The sequence below is a fragment of the Cynoglossus semilaevis genome, chromosome 5, assembly GCF_000523025.1.
Source record: "Cynoglossus semilaevis isolate Cse_v1.0 chromosome 5, Cse_v1.0, whole genome shotgun sequence".
Classification (NCBI taxonomy): domain Eukaryota; kingdom Metazoa; phylum Chordata; class Actinopteri; order Pleuronectiformes; family Cynoglossidae; genus Cynoglossus; species Cynoglossus semilaevis.
This window is the reverse complement of record NC_024311.1, coordinates 16,155,163-16,172,002: the sequence shown is the minus strand read 5'-3', so window position 1 is coordinate 16,172,002 and position 16,840 is coordinate 16,155,163. Positions and strand designations below refer to the sequence as shown.

Here is a 16,840-nt window from a genome sequence, read left to right as displayed (position 1 = left end):
GTATTTTTAGGTTTAAGATTTAATTTGGGGGTTGGGGTTAGGATTAAGGCCGGGTTAGAGAAGGGATGAAGATTAGGTTGAGGAGATACATGAGGTGTATGTGTGGATGTATTTAGAAGTACAACATATATAAATTTAAAATCATATTTTATATCTGTTGACTAAGGGAATGGTTCCAGATAGATTTAAAGCTAATTGGCAGAAATGTGTTTGTATAATATTTACCATTAGTAGGTAAGTGTTGTACACAGGGTTTTTATTATGGAGTTTCTATTAAAGAAACAAACCCAGAGTTCCAAGACTTTCTGGCAATGTCATGTTAAGTGCAATACCACTGAGAACCAACAGGGGCGCAGGAAAACATATTCTCCCTTTACCTTGTTGGTGGTTGTTAAGTGCAATACCACTGAGAACCAATAGGGGCGCAGGAAAACATTGTTCTATATAAAAAAAAACTGATAGATTTTATAAATAAAAAAAAATACTGCAGATTTCTCTAGGTTAACTGACCTAAAATATAACCTCATATTTATATTACCTTATTTTATTGTTGTTATTGTTTTCATTTCTACATTTTATTTGTAAAAACTTGTCATGTTCCTTTTGCCTGAGTGTAGCGTTGACCTCTGGTCTGACTTCCCAGGTGACCTTCATGAAGAGGAAGTTTGGCCTGATGAAGAAGGCCTATGAGCTGAGCGTTCTGTGTGACTGTGAAATCGCCTTAATCATCTTCAACAGCTCCAACAAACTGTTTCAGTACGCCAGCACCGACATGGACAAAGTCCTGCTCAAATACACGGAGTACAACGAGCCCCACGAGAGCAGGACCAACTCGGACATTGTAGAGGTGAGTGGGCTGCTCCTCTAACGTAAATAAAATAATATTAAATGTTGGTTTTACAAAATCAGAGAATCACAGGCTGCTCAGGTCCAGCCCCTTTTTTTTATAACGTATCATCACCGTAAGATGGAGGGTTGAAAAGGAGAAGAGAAATAGCTAGAGTCACCAGAGCGTTGGCAGCGGCAGTTTCAGTTGCTGTGATGAAGCGACGTTAATGGCAAGGTCAGTAATGGCAAGGTCAGACCGGAGAGCTGGACACAAAGGTCAGACCGGAGAGTTGGACACAAAGGTCAGACCGGAGAGCTGGACACAAAGGTCAGACCGGAGAGTTGGACACAAAGGTCAGACCGGAGAGTTGGACACAAAGGTCAGACCGGAGAGTTGGACACAAAGGTCAGACCGGAGAGTTGGACACAAAGGTCAGACCGGAGAGTTGGACACAAAGGTCAGACCGGAGAGTTGGACACAAAGGTCAGACCGTAGAGCTGGACACAAAGGTAAGAACGTAGAGGTGGACACCAAGTGCAGCCACAGCCTGATGACCAGGGACAGAGAGACGGACTGGGGAACAAGCTCCAGGGGCAAGAACACACAGTGGTAAATACTGCTGGACATGAGGGGCATGTATTATGTAGTAGTAGTAGTAGTAGTAGTAGTAGTAGTAGTAGTAGTAGTAGTAGTAGTCATTAAAATAGGGCATCATGGAAGTGTCACATAATGATTAAAAACCAATTATGAGAAAAAAGTTTTTCATAAAATTATCCCATATAATTTATTACATTATTCAGATTAAAACCTGCTGTTATTCATTTTCTTCCAGTAATTAAATAAAACGATATCATAATGAAGAACCTTAATTTATCCTGAGTAATCACAATTAATTGTGAATTATAATTATAATTATAACTGTGTTTAATTGAGATTAATCATGATAAATTCCCAACTTCTTCTTCTTATTTTAACTATTATTTAACATTTATAATATCTTATTATCATATATATATATATATATCACAGAATTTAGACCAACATTCTAATCCAGTCTTATCAGACAGACAGCGACAGACTCCTCAGGTCTTACACTGTCTGTAATATTTACATTTATTTGCAGATACTTCATTTTGAACAGCAGCTAGTTAGCAGATCATAAAGCAGTTCAAATACAGTACACGTCGCTGCGAGTGTCTCTCCTGTAAAGACGCTACAGAGTCAGACCTACCAAATACACTATCAGCCCACTCCACTGCAGCAACATCTTGTAAAAATCCATCGCGGTGACGAGTTCCAGCTACTTTCTGCACCTCTGGGGCAACATGTGGGTCGAATATGTCCAGCATTACCCTGCTCTTTGGGACGGGACCAGGATTCTTTTTCTTGCACTGCCAGCCACATATTTGGCCAGCGTTTCTGCCAGCTCCTACGAACATGGTCCAAGTGCTGTAATCACATGGACATGATAGCGTCAGGACAGGTGCAGTCCAGCTGAAACCTGCTTCTCTGCTGCTGGAGAAACCCCCAAGTAAACTGGATTTACTTATTTTAAGATCTATCCCATTGTTTTTTAGGGGAAGGGCTTTTTTTTTGTTAACAAACGTGTGTTTTCTATCTGATTTCAAATGGAACGTAGATGCTGAACTAACCAAAATGGAATCCGTTTTCTTTCAAATGTATGATTCTCCTAAGGGGTTTAAAGTTTGATTTTTTTTTAATGTCTATTTGTGATCAAATTATAAACAATGATGTGCAAATCTCAGCCATGTGCCATTCAGGAATCACAACCACTGTGGTCTGAATCAAAACAAGCTGCTCTCAGTGGAGAATGCTGCTCGTTTTGGCCTGGGTTTAAGACATTAAGACCATTAAGATACGAGACTCTGAATCACCTGTCAGTTTGATTTTCTCGATCAATCTTCTATTTTTTACACTTGTGTTGCACTTTTTAAAGAACTTTAATGTCGTCTAGGAACAGCAGCACGTTGGCTGTAGCTGCGCTCTCCTCTACCTGACCCGTGTCCCTCTGACACTGACATAATTCAAGTGACCTGTGATTCTGTAGAGTAACACCATCCTGCCACAGATGAACAGGCAGCACAGACGCCCCTTATTCTAAGTCGTCCACCCGTGCTTTCAGGTCCTACATTGTACCGCCAGCAGTGTTGCATCATGGTCCCTGAGCAGTGCTCTCCTACCTATCGCAGCACGTAGCCACGGCCGCTGCCGTTAAAAATGAATGGTCACTGTGACTCACGTTCAGGCTGTTTATGTAACTACTAATGAGTGTGTTTGCCTGGCCGAGAGTCTGTACTTAACGCTCACACCCTCTTAATGTCTCTGCACAACGACACACATGCACAAACACACACACATTGAACAATTTGTAAAAAAAACACAAAGTTGGGGGTGCAGAGTTATTGACAAATTTCAAATTTCCATATTTTTTCTGCCACAGTGGTGGGGGTTTGAATTCTATTTTCTTTGTTTAATGAGAAAAAAATGGTTTGTAGGAGTTACAGTGTTTTATATGTCACCTTTCGGTTTGACAGCACTCCTATGTTCAAAAGTGGGTACTGCAGACACAGTTCAGGAACCTCTTACCCCAACTTCACCCTAACTCTAATCTGGGCCTAATTTCAATCCTAACTCTAAACTTAATCTTGATTGAGTGATGATTTCCAAAACAATATTATATTTACAAAATATCTACACTAGTAGCTATAAAACACACACAAACAAACAGCCATCTGCAAAGAAAGATAAACCTCTGAACTAAAATATATTTCCTACTTCCTGAAAATGATAGCGTCTCAACTGTGAGTGACACGCAATATTTTTCACACTTCATCCTCCCTCATTACAACCAGCTCTGTTTGTAAAGAACATGCTGGCCGCAGGAGCGTGACGGTAATCCTGCATAACATAATCACATCTGGCCTCTAGTTGTAAATCCCACACAGACACCTGTGTCGTTTTTTCGCGTGGCCATTAGCCAGGTCCATTTGCCTACACATGGGCCTGATTTGTTTATTTTTCCTCCACAAATGTCACGCAGACAGAATAAACTGGACAAAACAAAAGCTGCAAAGTAGAAAGCTGCACATTTACATATCGTCCACTTCATCTGCAACATGAGGGAATGGGATTTGACTATGTTCATAGTATTACACCACAGAGTGCAACAGACAACCATGTGTCGTGAGTGAGCAGGAGGAGCCTTGATGGTTGATGGTACATGATGTTTGTTGGCTGATAAATATGTCGGTGTCACACACACACAGACCGTAGTTACAGAGTAATATTGTGACCCAGAGTTTGGCTGTTTTGAATCCTCATAGTTACCAGTTGTTGTCTTTCACTCTGGAATAACAACACTAGACATTTATGTTGGTTGAATATCAAAACTGAAGCTCTTTAAAAAAAACATGTTGGTTGAATATCAAAACTGAAGCTCGAGAAGCTCGAGAAAAAACGAGAATTGCACAACTACTACAGTATTTACCCTTTAAAATGGGAAGGTCCATGACTCTTTTGTAAAGTTCCTCTTTTTACAGACTTTTTCTCCGTTCAAATATTCAGACATCACTGTGTTTATCAGCGACTCGGTCACAGCCGTGGATAAGCAACGATGTTTCAGTCTCAACTGAAGTCTGATTTTTTTTAAGTCTCTTCACCGTGGAGATCTACGACCATATGGAGGAGACAAAAGCCCTTTGAGATAAAACCAAAAAAAAAAAAAAAAAAAAGAGAGAGAGAGAGAGAGCCAAGAAGAGAGATTTTTTTTTTTTAATTTTTTTATAATATTCCACTTCCAGCAACTACAACTGGTCCCAACTGGTCAGCCAGTCCCACAAACAGATTACTTTTGTCATAATAATGAGACAGGTTTGTGTGCTACAGAGTTGAGTTTCAACAAAAACACAGCAGCTGTCCAAGGTATGCACTGGAGCCCTCTCAGCCCCGGCTCTCAGAGTGAGCGCGGAGATGAATGGGAACCATTAGAGGAGGGTCGGGCTGCAGCACACCACTGAGAGACTGACACTTTGCCATATAGCACAGCAGTTGCTATGGTTTAATTCAATATGATGGGTTGGGAAAATGTGTGTGTGTGTGTGTGAGAGAGCTGGGCTTATCTGCCATGTGTGTTGAATCACATCTCAAGAACTCTCGTGCCGGTGCTATTCTTAGCCTATAGGGCAAACACCCAACTGGAAAAGACTCACTCCAGGGAAATAGGCTGCTTTGCCTTATTTTGGACACAGCCCCAGTCGCAACCTTCACATGTTAAGATACTAAATACCTGCCGCTCCAGCTCGAGCGTGGTGGCAGCGATTCAAAGTTCTTTAGTAATCCACTCAAACCACTTTGACATTTGAGATAAAGTCGCACGCGAGCTCTCAGAACTCCCCAGAGAGAGAGAGACGTGGTGAGATAGTCTTCTGTTCTCAGACATGATGTAGTGGTTAGAACCAGCATCTGTGGAGCCACGTATAGATCTTTAGGTTCTTGGACCCCGGTACCTCAGATGCTCACTGTGTCCCCCCAGTGGCCCTGGAGGAAACGCTTCCTTTGTTAAGGAAGCTGGAGCTGCTCCACTTTAAAAGATAAAGCGTAAGGCTACCTGAGTCTGTCGTAAAACTGAACTGAAAATGAACGACATCACATGATTGGTAACAGCTGTTTTCTTGCTGGAAAATACTTAGCAGTGCTGCTCAGGTCAAAGTGAGTTCCTACATGACGTCCTGCAGTAGTGGAGGAGTCTCTTAACGCTGACAAACTAAAAACTCTTTATTTAAACTTGTTATCAGTTTATGTCTTTGCTTGTCGCCACTAAAACACTAGAGAAAACACTGAGCTCTCTGAATACAGCAGCGTAGGCCTTCACTGTAGGCTTCCACCACAAAGGAGAAATGTTTAGAAATGTTTATAAAAATGTTTATTTTTAAATGTTGTATTAATTGTGCATGGTATGTTTCAGATTTATTCAATTGAAAAAGTAAAAGTGAAAATATGAATTTTCCCCGCGTACCACTAAAGAGCGCGTACCACAGTTTGAGAACCACTGCTCTATATTATGTTATAATATTAATATGAAATGTCTCACTCTTCCTCTCTGAGCTCCAACACCAGATTTCTTTCCACTCCACAGTCCTTCTAGAACAACAGAGATGTGAAAGATACACGTTCTTTTGACTCCTCATTCGTCCAACTCAAATGTTCTCATTTAATGTTGAACTAAATGACATTTTTTGAATTCACTGACGGATAATTACCTTTTCACTTGTCATTGTGACTTAAAATCACCATAAACTCATCCACTCATAACTGACACACACTGTAGCCCAGTCTGCCGTCTCTTAATTAGACCAAACAAACGGAGGGTCCAGAAAACACGCAGCCGGAACAATGAAATGAGCAGCGAGATGTTTACTAGAGCGTGGGAAAGAGGGAGGGTCTTTGGTGTGTCTTCTCAAGTGGTCACCAGTTGTTGTGTTGGATTTAAGGCCTACGGTAAAAATAGACTGACATGTGTGTGTGTGTGTGAAGCCTCCATTAACTCGTCTGTGACTTCACTGGACATGTGCTGGACAGACAGACAGAGAGACAGAGAGACAGACAGTGGGCTGCTGTGTGTGTCTGTCAGTCTTGTGATGTGTGTGGTGTAATGAGGAGCGGGGGTGAGATGACGTGTAGGAAACAGAGGTGATGTCATGATGTCTGATGTCACTCTGGTTTCGATTTAATATCATTTAATTCGTAGCCGCAAACCAAAGCTCCAGGTGCCGCAGTCGAACATCCTTCAAAATCATTCGCACATTTTCTAAAACTCCCAAGGTCCCAAAATAAAAAAAATACCCATCAAACTCTAATTAGACCCAGTATTGTGTATGTCTTCATTGAGAAGTTGAATCCATAAGTTCACAGACGTCAACCGCTCCTTTCAGACATCGGTTCCTATCAGTCAGTTGAACACAGTGTTCATTCATATAGACTCTCATCTGCTTCACATCTGGATCATTATGTAAAAGATTGACACAATGTTCTATTCAAGAAGTTTTCAAACAAGTGATTAAGACCCTGAAGTCCTGAAGAAATGTTTGTTGATGTTATAAGTTTAGGAGAGTTCCCCCTTGTGGTTCACAGTCACTGGTCCATCTGCTACGGTTCATGTTTAGAACTAACACTGTTTATGTGTTGTTGTTTTTTTTAAACCAAAGTTTCCTCATGTCCTGTTGCAGAAACAGAAACTCGAGATTCATTTGAAGATTATTTTATAATAGACTTTTATACAGAGACAGTAATGTTAACGCAGCTGTTGGAAAGATTATATAAAAGCAATTCATATTTAAATATTATTTTCATTTTTCACTGAATCTCCAGATATTCAAGAACAAATGCTAACATTTGCCATTAAGAATTCTTAAACATGCCTAAAAATGAAGGTCAATTAAGGATTCTTAAACATGCCTAAAAATAAAGGTTAAATACATAAATAAACAGTAACAACTATTATCAAGACTCTGCCATCCATAAATAATTCAAACTATTTGCTTTTGTTTTCATTGCAATTTAAAAAAAATAAAGCATGTTTCTACAGTGAGATAAGATAAGAGACGTGTTGCTTTCTTATTACTAATCTCCAGAGAACTGCCATCCAACCATCCAGTCACAGGCCAACTTCTCTAAATTGCTTCATCTCGTGCACCCTGTGAACTTTTCGATTTTTTTTTTTTTCTCACTTTGGTTTTCCCTCGATCTGTCCACGATTACAGACGACTGAAAAACACAAGTGTACTGAGGGCGTGCTCTGTGTCGAGGCAGCCGTGACTGTGGGCATTCACTTTAATGTGACGTTGAACTGTTTGAACTTGGAACTAGAAACTATCGTCGACTGATGGACAGGAAACTGAATGCATTTACAGTGTTAGCTCAGAGGATAAACTGTCATTTCTACATTTTATCTTTGTCTAATAATTATTGAAAACCACAGTAGAAGACTTGAGCTGATATGTTCACTTTCTACTTCTCTTTTTTTTGTGTTGAGTGTTTTGGACATAGTGCTGTTTACGAAGCATGGGCAAACTAAGGCCCGGGGGCCAGATGTAGCCTGTACAGCTTTTTAATCTGGCCCGCCAAACTTTACCAAATTATATAATTTATTTATAATACCATTTTATTTCTACATTTTCCATGCAATTCCCACATTCCACCAATATATGGTGTAAAAAAATGATAAAAGCATTTTAGCCTTGCATGACTTTTACATGTCATTTATCTTAGTTCGCACGAAATCTCCTGACCCCCCCAGTCAAATGTTTGGACCAATTGTGGCCCGCGAGTCATAATGTTTGCCCACACCTGATCTACACTGTAGACTCTTGGCTTTGTTGAGTTTTTTTTTTCTTTGTTGATTCTCTTGTACACTACTGTAAACACTAAAGACAAAGTCTTCTCAGGACCTGCAGCGAAAAAAAAGGAAAGAAAGAAAGAAAGAGCAGCCTCTCTCTGGAGGAGCACTTCAGATCTTTTAACGTCCACATCCTGAGACCTTTCCTTTCGTGTGTCATGTCGTGTTGGCTGCCTCGCGGCTCCTTCGGTCGTTCAGTCTGTCAGAGCCTGAAGAGAACACACAGTCGGTACAGGAAGAGGAATTTGATCTGAAGAATAAATGCAGCTCTTTCACTTTAGTGAACGCAGAGACGACGTCAGGTCAGAGTCGTCTCAGAGTCGTCTCTAAATGTCCGGACTCGGCACCAGTGACGTTGCTATGACTTTTGTTAGCATGTTGTTATTCAGACAATTACATGTTTGACACACATGAACTGGAGCAGTGATTCAGTTTGTCATGTAAAAAAAAAAAACACCAATGTCTCTGTCGTAACAACATTAACAAAGAAATGTTTTTTCTATGAATTACCTTGTTTACAAAATGTTACTAAGCAGTGTTAAAAAAAGTTTTTTTTAATTTTAGCGCCCCCTAGGACTGTAGATAGGACTAACGTTGCTACCGTTACAACAGTAACAGCTGTTGGTTCAAAAACTGCGCTTTTTAATCGAAGAAAGAAAATAAATTTTAAAATCAGCACAACGTTCCAACTGTGGCACAAATAAAGAAAATATTACAAATTAAATTTAATTAATTTGATTTTCTGCACCCACCCTGCAATGGCTCCACGCCCTCTTGGTGGGGCCCGCCCTTTACTTTGACAATCACATGTCAAAAATGTTTGTTTTTAGCACTAAATATCACTAGTTTTTATTTAATTTGTAATATTTTATTAACATAATATATTTTTATAATATTATTTACCTGTAAAAACATGACTTGATTCAAACTATAACTAAACTTTTTCCAAGCTTTTTTTTAAATGGTTTTCTGTGATTAATATGACAGTCAGTTCTCTCTAATTAAAATGTTTGGTTTTTTTTGCAGCTTCTTTTTTAACTACATTTATCTGGTATTTCACCCGAGTGCTCACTCTTATATAAAATAAAATAAACTTCATCGGATGCATTTTTCCATGAAGGCAGGTTTTAACTGCAGGAACTCTTGTTTTGCCCACAGGCTCTGAACAAGAAGGAGCACAGAGGCTGCGAGAGCCCTGACGCTGACGCCTCCTACGTCCTCACCCCCAGCACCGAGGAGAAATACAAGAAAATCAATGAGGAATTTGACAACATGATGAAGAGCCATAAGATTGTGAGCTTCGAGTTGATAAAGTTTAAAAACTTGCATGACTAATACAAGAAAACAGTAGAGCTGCAGAAATGTGGAAACTGAGTAGCAATTATGTAGAGAGAGGAAACGTGAGAGGAGTTGAGATATTTTACCAAGATAATTCTGAGTAGATCTGCAGGAGGAAATGACTTAAGGCTTTGTTTTTCTAACCCTGGTTTCTCTGCAGGAGCTCACATCAAACAGTCCTCGGTCCTAACCCTAACCTTTTCTTTCACCCTCCAGTCGACAGGACTTCCTCAGCAGCACTTCATGCATTTAGCGCCGGGCAGCATGTCGTACGGCCCAGGTGCAGGGGGAGGAGGAGGAGGAGGAGGTGTATCTTCTCAGGCTCTCGCTGCAGCCACAGCTGCTCTGGCTGACAGTGGTCTCCTCTCTGCACATCACTCCCACCTTCACAGAAACCCCCCACAAAGACCACCAAGCAGCGGAAATGCAGGTGTGTGTCTGTGTGTGTCTGTGTGTGTCTGTGTGTGACAAGGAAATGCAAAAACAATCACACTTCTTTTTTTTCTTTTTTTTCACCTGGTCAAACGCTGCGTTGTAACTGAGCTTCACACAGACACCGTTTCTCTCTGAGGGCTTCAGTTAATGACCTCTGCAGTCTTTCAGCCCACGGGTGAAAAACTGAAATATTTGCAGCCCTCTTGGTGGCGCTGGTGGCCCAAGTTTGGGCTGCAGCTCCAAGGTTAAGAATCACCAGTCTAGAATATTCTCTAGAATAACCTCAGATATACGTTTATTGTAGATTGATGGGAAAATTGTTGGGAAAATAATATTGTATTTTCTTTGTGTTCTTTTGCTAGGAATTTATTTAAAATAAAAAAAACATACAAAAAACAATATATATCCCCTGTGCCTGATCACGATTACAACGTAGACAGTGGTGATAATGATCAGGAAGTTCTGGGAAAAATGAAAACCACCAGACAAAGTCAAAACACGGCTACTGTGTCAGCTGTTACTGCCTGGTTGACGTGCTGATGCGCTTGTGTTTGTCCTCAGGTGGCGTGCATGGAGGTTCGGACATGGTTCTGCAAAATGGATCTGGACCACTTGGTATGTACTAAAAAAATAAAAAAAACACTTTGACACATGGAGTTCACAGTTAGCATTTAGAGCTCACCTACAGACACGGACGTGAATCCCCGTTAGAGTCGCTCACATCTGCTCCTCTCATTCACTCCTAAATCAGCCGCTCAGAAAGAGGAAAAGCCTCCTCCTCTCTCCTTCTGCTCCTGCTCCTCCTCCCTTTCCTCGGGCTGGTGCAGACAGACAGGATGTAGGCTGACAGTCTCTTAAACATCCTGTCTGACTGCATACATCACACACTACTTCAAACTCCATAATGCCTCTGGACTACACACATGTGCTGCACCCAGCGGAGAATCACCTGGTGAAACCAGATTCCCTCTCCCTGACATTTATGTGTTACATCTCCACATGTGCGTCTGAGTTTCGGATGTCGTTTGGATTTGATTTGTAGATCACTGAGCAGAAAGTATTTCGGAAAAACAAAAATAAAAAGTTTTAAAATTCAAGGTTTTATTCAGTCGCTTCATAGTTTTGTATGTCCATCTTTTCTGCTGTATTTTTGCAACTTTTTAAGTTAGGGTAAAATTGGAATTGAACCTACTTCTCATTTAAGCTGCTGTTAAAGATTACATTACTACGTTTATCCAGTTTACTGACCTAGAATCTTTTGTACTAAGCTGCTGTTAAAGATTACATTACTAAGTTTATTCAGTTTACTGACCTAGACTTCAGAAAAAAAAATCTATTGGAATTGAACCTACTTCTCATTTAAAGATTACATTACTACGTTTATTCAGTTTATTGACCTAGACTTCAGAAAAAAACAAATCAGTCAGATGAAAAAAAGTTTTCATCTGACTCCACATCTCCATTTGTTAAATCCCTTGTTGTAAATGTTCAATCAGAAACCTTCACTCTTTGAAATATTTAAGTAAAGATGGAAGTTTTTCTCCAAGTTTTGTCATGGTCCATAACAAGGACCGACTTCCTGTGAAGATTTGATGCCAATCATTTTTTTTTTTTTTCCTGGGAGAGGTCAGGACTTCACATCAGACTCAAGGCCCGAGAGGCCGCAGCCTGTGTTTCTTCAAGAATGTGGATGTGACTCTGTGTCAGTGCCGGTCTGTCAGCTGTATTTGTCTTTATCGTCTGCCCCGGTGCCGTCTGTGCTCCTCACAGACTCCTCTCGCTGTCATTCCGTCTGCGGAACAGCACATCCCATACCGGCACTGCCTTTATGTGATGTCAAGAGCGAGACAAGATCAATTATTCATTATTATCTTTTGTATAATGTATAGCTGCACTTCCTCCATTCTTCACTCAACTGCAGACACATTTAATCTTTACATCTTCAGATGCTCCTTCTCATTTAAGCTGCTGTTAAAGATTACATTACTAAGTTTATTCAGTTTACTGACCTAGACTTCAGAAAAAAAAATCTAAGTTAAATATTTGTACCCCCACCCAAAAAAAAAAGTTTTCATTTGACTCCACGTCTCCATTTGTTAAATTCCTTGCTGAAAATGTTCAATCAGAAACCTTCACTCTTTGAAATATTTAAGCAAAGATGGAAGTTTTTCTCCAAGTTTTGTCATGGTCCATAACAAAGACCGACTTCCTGTGAAGATTTGATGCCAATCATTTTTTTTTTTTCCTGGGAGAGGTCAGGACTTCACATCAGACTCGAGGCCCGAGAGGCCGCAGCCTGTGTTTCTTCAAGAATGTGGATGTGACTCTGTGTCAGTGCCGGTCTGTCAGCTGTATTTGTCTTTATCGTCTGCCCCGGTGCCGTCTGTGCTCCTCACAGACTCCTCTCGCTGTCATTCCGTCTGCGGAACAGCACATCCCATACCGGCACTGCCTTTATGTGATGTCAAGAGCGAGACAAGATCAATTATTCATTATTATCTTTTGTATAATGTATAGCTGCACTTCCTCCATTCTTCACTCAACTGCAGACACATTTAATCTTTACATCTTCAGATGCTCCTACACGTTGTACTTTCACTACAAAGAGAGAGAAACCAAAGGAAGCTCTTTCTTTTTGACGCAGCCTTCCAGTGGTCACAGCAGGTCATGGGTTCAGAATGACCCCAGACAACGCTGGTAAATATTTGTCCTCCATCCATCAGCTTTCCTCAAACTTTCTTTTTTTTTTCTTTTCTTCTTCCCCTCCTTGTCTAGTGAACGGTTTTGTTGGATCACCTGGTGGAAGCACTTTGGGGAAAATCGTACGTTCCAAATCTCCTCCTCCTCCTCCGCCTCCGGGGAACAACCTCGGCCCTGCCAGCCGTAAGAGTGATCTCAGAGTGGTCATACCCCAGTCCAAAGGAATGATGCAAACACTGGTAAGTGGCTGTATGATTGGCTCGTGTTCATGACCTGAGCCAATCATGACTGCCGGCAGTCTAACATACTATGTATCAGTTTAACGTATTCGTACGTTAAACATTAACAACAGCGGCCCGTATTGTTCGATTCTGGTACTGCAGCCTTAATTCAAAACAGAGCTTAGCTTTTGGCTCCATCTCCACAGACTTCAGGTGCGGCCCACTGTCTGCGCTGTTCTTAAAAATATTGAATACATTTTTTGTGCACGTTAGCAACGGGGAGAACAAATATTAAATCAAATCTGCTTTAAGCAAAAATTATTACATTTATTTGTAAAGTTGTGCAGTAATAATTATCTTGCTTTTGCCATTATATATGATATAACATGAATCAGTACAAAGGCACAAGTCTGTCTTTTACCGCACCCCACATGTTTGAATCATAAATATTTCCCTGTGTTAAAAATATTTTAGAAAAAAAAATCTATTTTTAAGGTCTATTTTCTTAGTATAACACTGATATCACTAAAGTATTTTTTCAATTTTACATTATTTTTTTTATTTTTTATAAATAATACCATATTGTGTCTCAGAGCATTGACACGACAGAACTGGTGAATACCAGAAAGTATCATTTGTGACAGAAGCTTTCAAATCTTTGAAGCTTCCCTGAGTGGAAACAGGAGAAAGTAGAAAAATCTACAAATCACTCTGACACATGCACATCAATACTCTCCTCATTCTGTTCAGAAATCGTCTGCAGATGATTGATGAGCAACAAACACAGGCCTCCAGGTTTCCAGCGCCTGAGTCTGACTTTTATTAGAAAACAGAACAGTACATGATGTGCTCCGCGCCTGAAGGATGTTGGACGTGGACGAGACTTGAGTAAATAGATGATGCACATTATGAAACAGTTGGTCAGCAACTTTGCAGAACCATCTGGAACAGATGGTTCGGGGTTTGCAAGTGGAGTCGCTTATTTTTTTAATTTATTTTTTTTCAAGATGAGAAGAAATTGACTGGTTTATAAGTGACAGTCCTTCAAGAAGAAATAAAGGAATTTGTAAAAATTAAAATAATTTTTAATCTGGATTATCTGGCCGGTGACATTTTTTTATTAACTGTCACTGTTGGACAACAGCTTTGACCATATTTGGACCATATGTGTCCCTGTGACTCCAGATCTAATATTATTACTAAAACAAATTAAATATAATTTAAAAAGTCATGTAAAAAATTCTAAATGAGTTCTAAAATATAGGTCAATAATTGAAATTTACTGAGTGCCTTTTAATTAATTTATCGAAAACATTTTTACACCTATAATCTGACAAGAACTCACCAGCAGTAGTTCTCTAAATTTATTTTTTTTTTATTTCCAGGGTGGTTATTTGGTGATGTCTGGACCTGTAGGATGTTTTTTTGTCAGTTGTGTTGGAGTGTCTTTCATGCAGCTTTTTATCAGTTGGCGACAGCATCCCGCTGAAACACAGAGCACAATTATTCACCTGCTGTAGCGTGCCGCAGATCATGATTTGTTTCTGCTTTACATTTATTACGGTAAAACCTACCGAGTCAGTCGGACGCCTCTGGGTTTGTTACTTTCTCTATTGTTTGGATAATTGTTGGGACAACACAAAACAATGCAACGACAAAGAGAAGTCATTTGGATTGCAAATGTGCCGTGGTGTGTTCATCGACTTTATATGAATCCCTCTTTCCTTGAAGAACAAACGTACCTACAGTAGGCATGTTTGTCTGTTGTCTGCCTCATTGTTGTCGGCGTTGTACCGGTGTTACTGTGTCGGCTCGTATAATCGTGACAGGGATAAACACACAGGAACAAAGGCAGGGAAATTCTGCAGGGAGTCAGATTTGGTTAAGTGACTACTTTGATAATGTGTTGTCGTGCTGTCGGCCTCTGTGTGTGTGGGTGAGCGTGCAGTGTGTTTGTCTCTGTGTGTGTCTATATGTACCTGGTGGAAACATACCTTAAGATTCAGGATTAAGATTAGGGTCAAGGTTAGGATGAGAGTTAGGTTATATATATATACATATATATATATACATATATATGTAACATACATTTGTCCATGTTTGGGACTAGAAAATATATTATCTTGTCCATGACAAAACACAAAAACCAGTGTGTGGGTGTGTGTGCGAGGGTGTGTTTGGTATTTTCAGCAGTGAATGACCTAAACAGGGTTGATGTCATCAATGATGTTATAAAGCAGGAACATGGAGTGGTAAAAAATAAAACAACACTTAGTCAAGTTTCTCAAAATTATTTTAAAAAAAGATGCAAAGTGCTTTTCTTAAATACACCTTTCTGTCTTTTTACGGGGAAAAATGAAAAAAAAAAACCAAAACTGATACGTTAGCATTCTTGATACTCAATATTATAGTCAAAATTATCGAGACAAAGTAGAATAAAATGTGTTTTTAAAAATATTATTTTAGCAGCAGGAAAAGGCAGGTTAAGTCTTGTTAACTTGTCACATTTCTTGTTCAATGTCATAATCATGTTTCCCATTATAACCAATAAATATTATAGATCAATAAATATAACCATAGTAATAAAGGACAGAAGGTATGTTGGTCTAATAAGATATAAATATGACATTGGAAATTAGAAATTAAAACTCTTTTAAATTTGTGCTGTTCCTTTGACATTGGAAATTAGAAATTAAAACTCATTTGTGCTGTTCCTGTTTTTGTAAGATTCCCAGTCGTTATCCAGAGTCAGAACCGTCGAGTAAATGTACAAAGTGTTTGCTGTTTCGCAGCCCTTTTTTAGAACAGATTTAAAAGGAGGAAACAGTGTAAGAAGGAGTGAGTGATTGGACGGCTACTGCACTCCCTGTGGTGCTGTTGGTTGGTGGAGGAGAGGAGGGAAGGGAAAGACATTCTCTGTGTTTAAGGAAATATGTTAGCCAGGTGCTGGTGACTTAGTTGTCTGGACAACAGCTGCTACTTCCAGACCGCCAAGGGGTTACAGCAATCTGGACCTTCGTAGCATACAGTATTTATTCTGTTTGATCGAGTTGCGTGGCCATAAATAATTCATATTTAAATAAAGCCTGTCAAAGTCAGAAAAGAAGTAGAACTAGACGTTTGATGTTTCTAATAATAAAAAAAAGAACCAGTTAAAACTTTTTTTTTTTAAATGACCATTTAATGTTTCAGAACAAACCTTGACCTTTAGGACTTGAGATGCAGTCTGAGACTTCCTCCCTGCTAATATTATGGTCTGTTAACAAAGACTAACCAGAGGCAGAAGTTTAAACCTTTACATAAAAAAAAAATCACCAAAACGTTACATACTGCAGCTCCAGGTTACAGTCACACCTCAGTCACGTCTCACGGCGCTGCCTCCTACTCACCAAACGTGCGAGCGCCGTCATCAAACACATGGTGAGGATTTAAAAAAAGGGACATTTTCAGCTCCATTCTAGTAAAATCCCAGACGTTGACAGTTGAAGAGCGATATTTGCACCTGCTCTGTACCAAGTGGTTTGGAGATGAATATCACAAACAACAAAAGTGTCATGACTCTGTCAACCATGTGACTGAATCCCCGTGTAAGTCTTTAGTCCAAAGTTGTTGTTTTTTTCACACACCATCAAATCTTTGTCTTGATCCTCTGTCTAGAAATTTCTCCTTTACAAATATTACACCTCATCCTCGGTTCTGCAATGGAATTGTAGGAATGGGAAATGTTTTGTTTTTTTTGTTTATTTGTTGGGGATTTTTTACCATGAACAGAACAAGAACAAAGAGGAGACGCAGCAGTGTTTGTAGGAATTAAGTCACACTGCCACTGTGTGGTCGAAACATGTTCTCACAGCCTTGCATCATCAGACACTGGAGTTTCACATCAAGTTTGCTAAACTCTCT

At 39.7% G+C, this 16,840-nt stretch overlaps 1 protein-coding gene across 2 annotated transcripts in view; it reads left to right on the top strand.

The window, feature by feature from the left end:
- Positions 1-16,840, top strand: part of LOC103379291 (myocyte-specific enhancer factor 2A-like) — a 43,071-nt gene that overhangs the window by 21,376 nt on the left and 4,855 nt on the right. For both annotated transcript variants that reach the window (XM_025055840.1, XM_025055841.1), the window contains exons 3-7: positions 644-847; positions 9,402-9,536; positions 9,798-10,011; positions 10,578-10,631; positions 12,792-12,955. In XM_025055840.1, the coding sequence (XP_024911608.1) occupies positions 644-847; positions 9,402-9,536; positions 9,798-10,011; positions 10,578-10,631; positions 12,792-12,955 (771 nt within the window). The remainder of the gene's footprint in view (positions 1-643; positions 848-9,401; positions 9,537-9,797; positions 10,012-10,577; positions 10,632-12,791; positions 12,956-16,840) is intronic.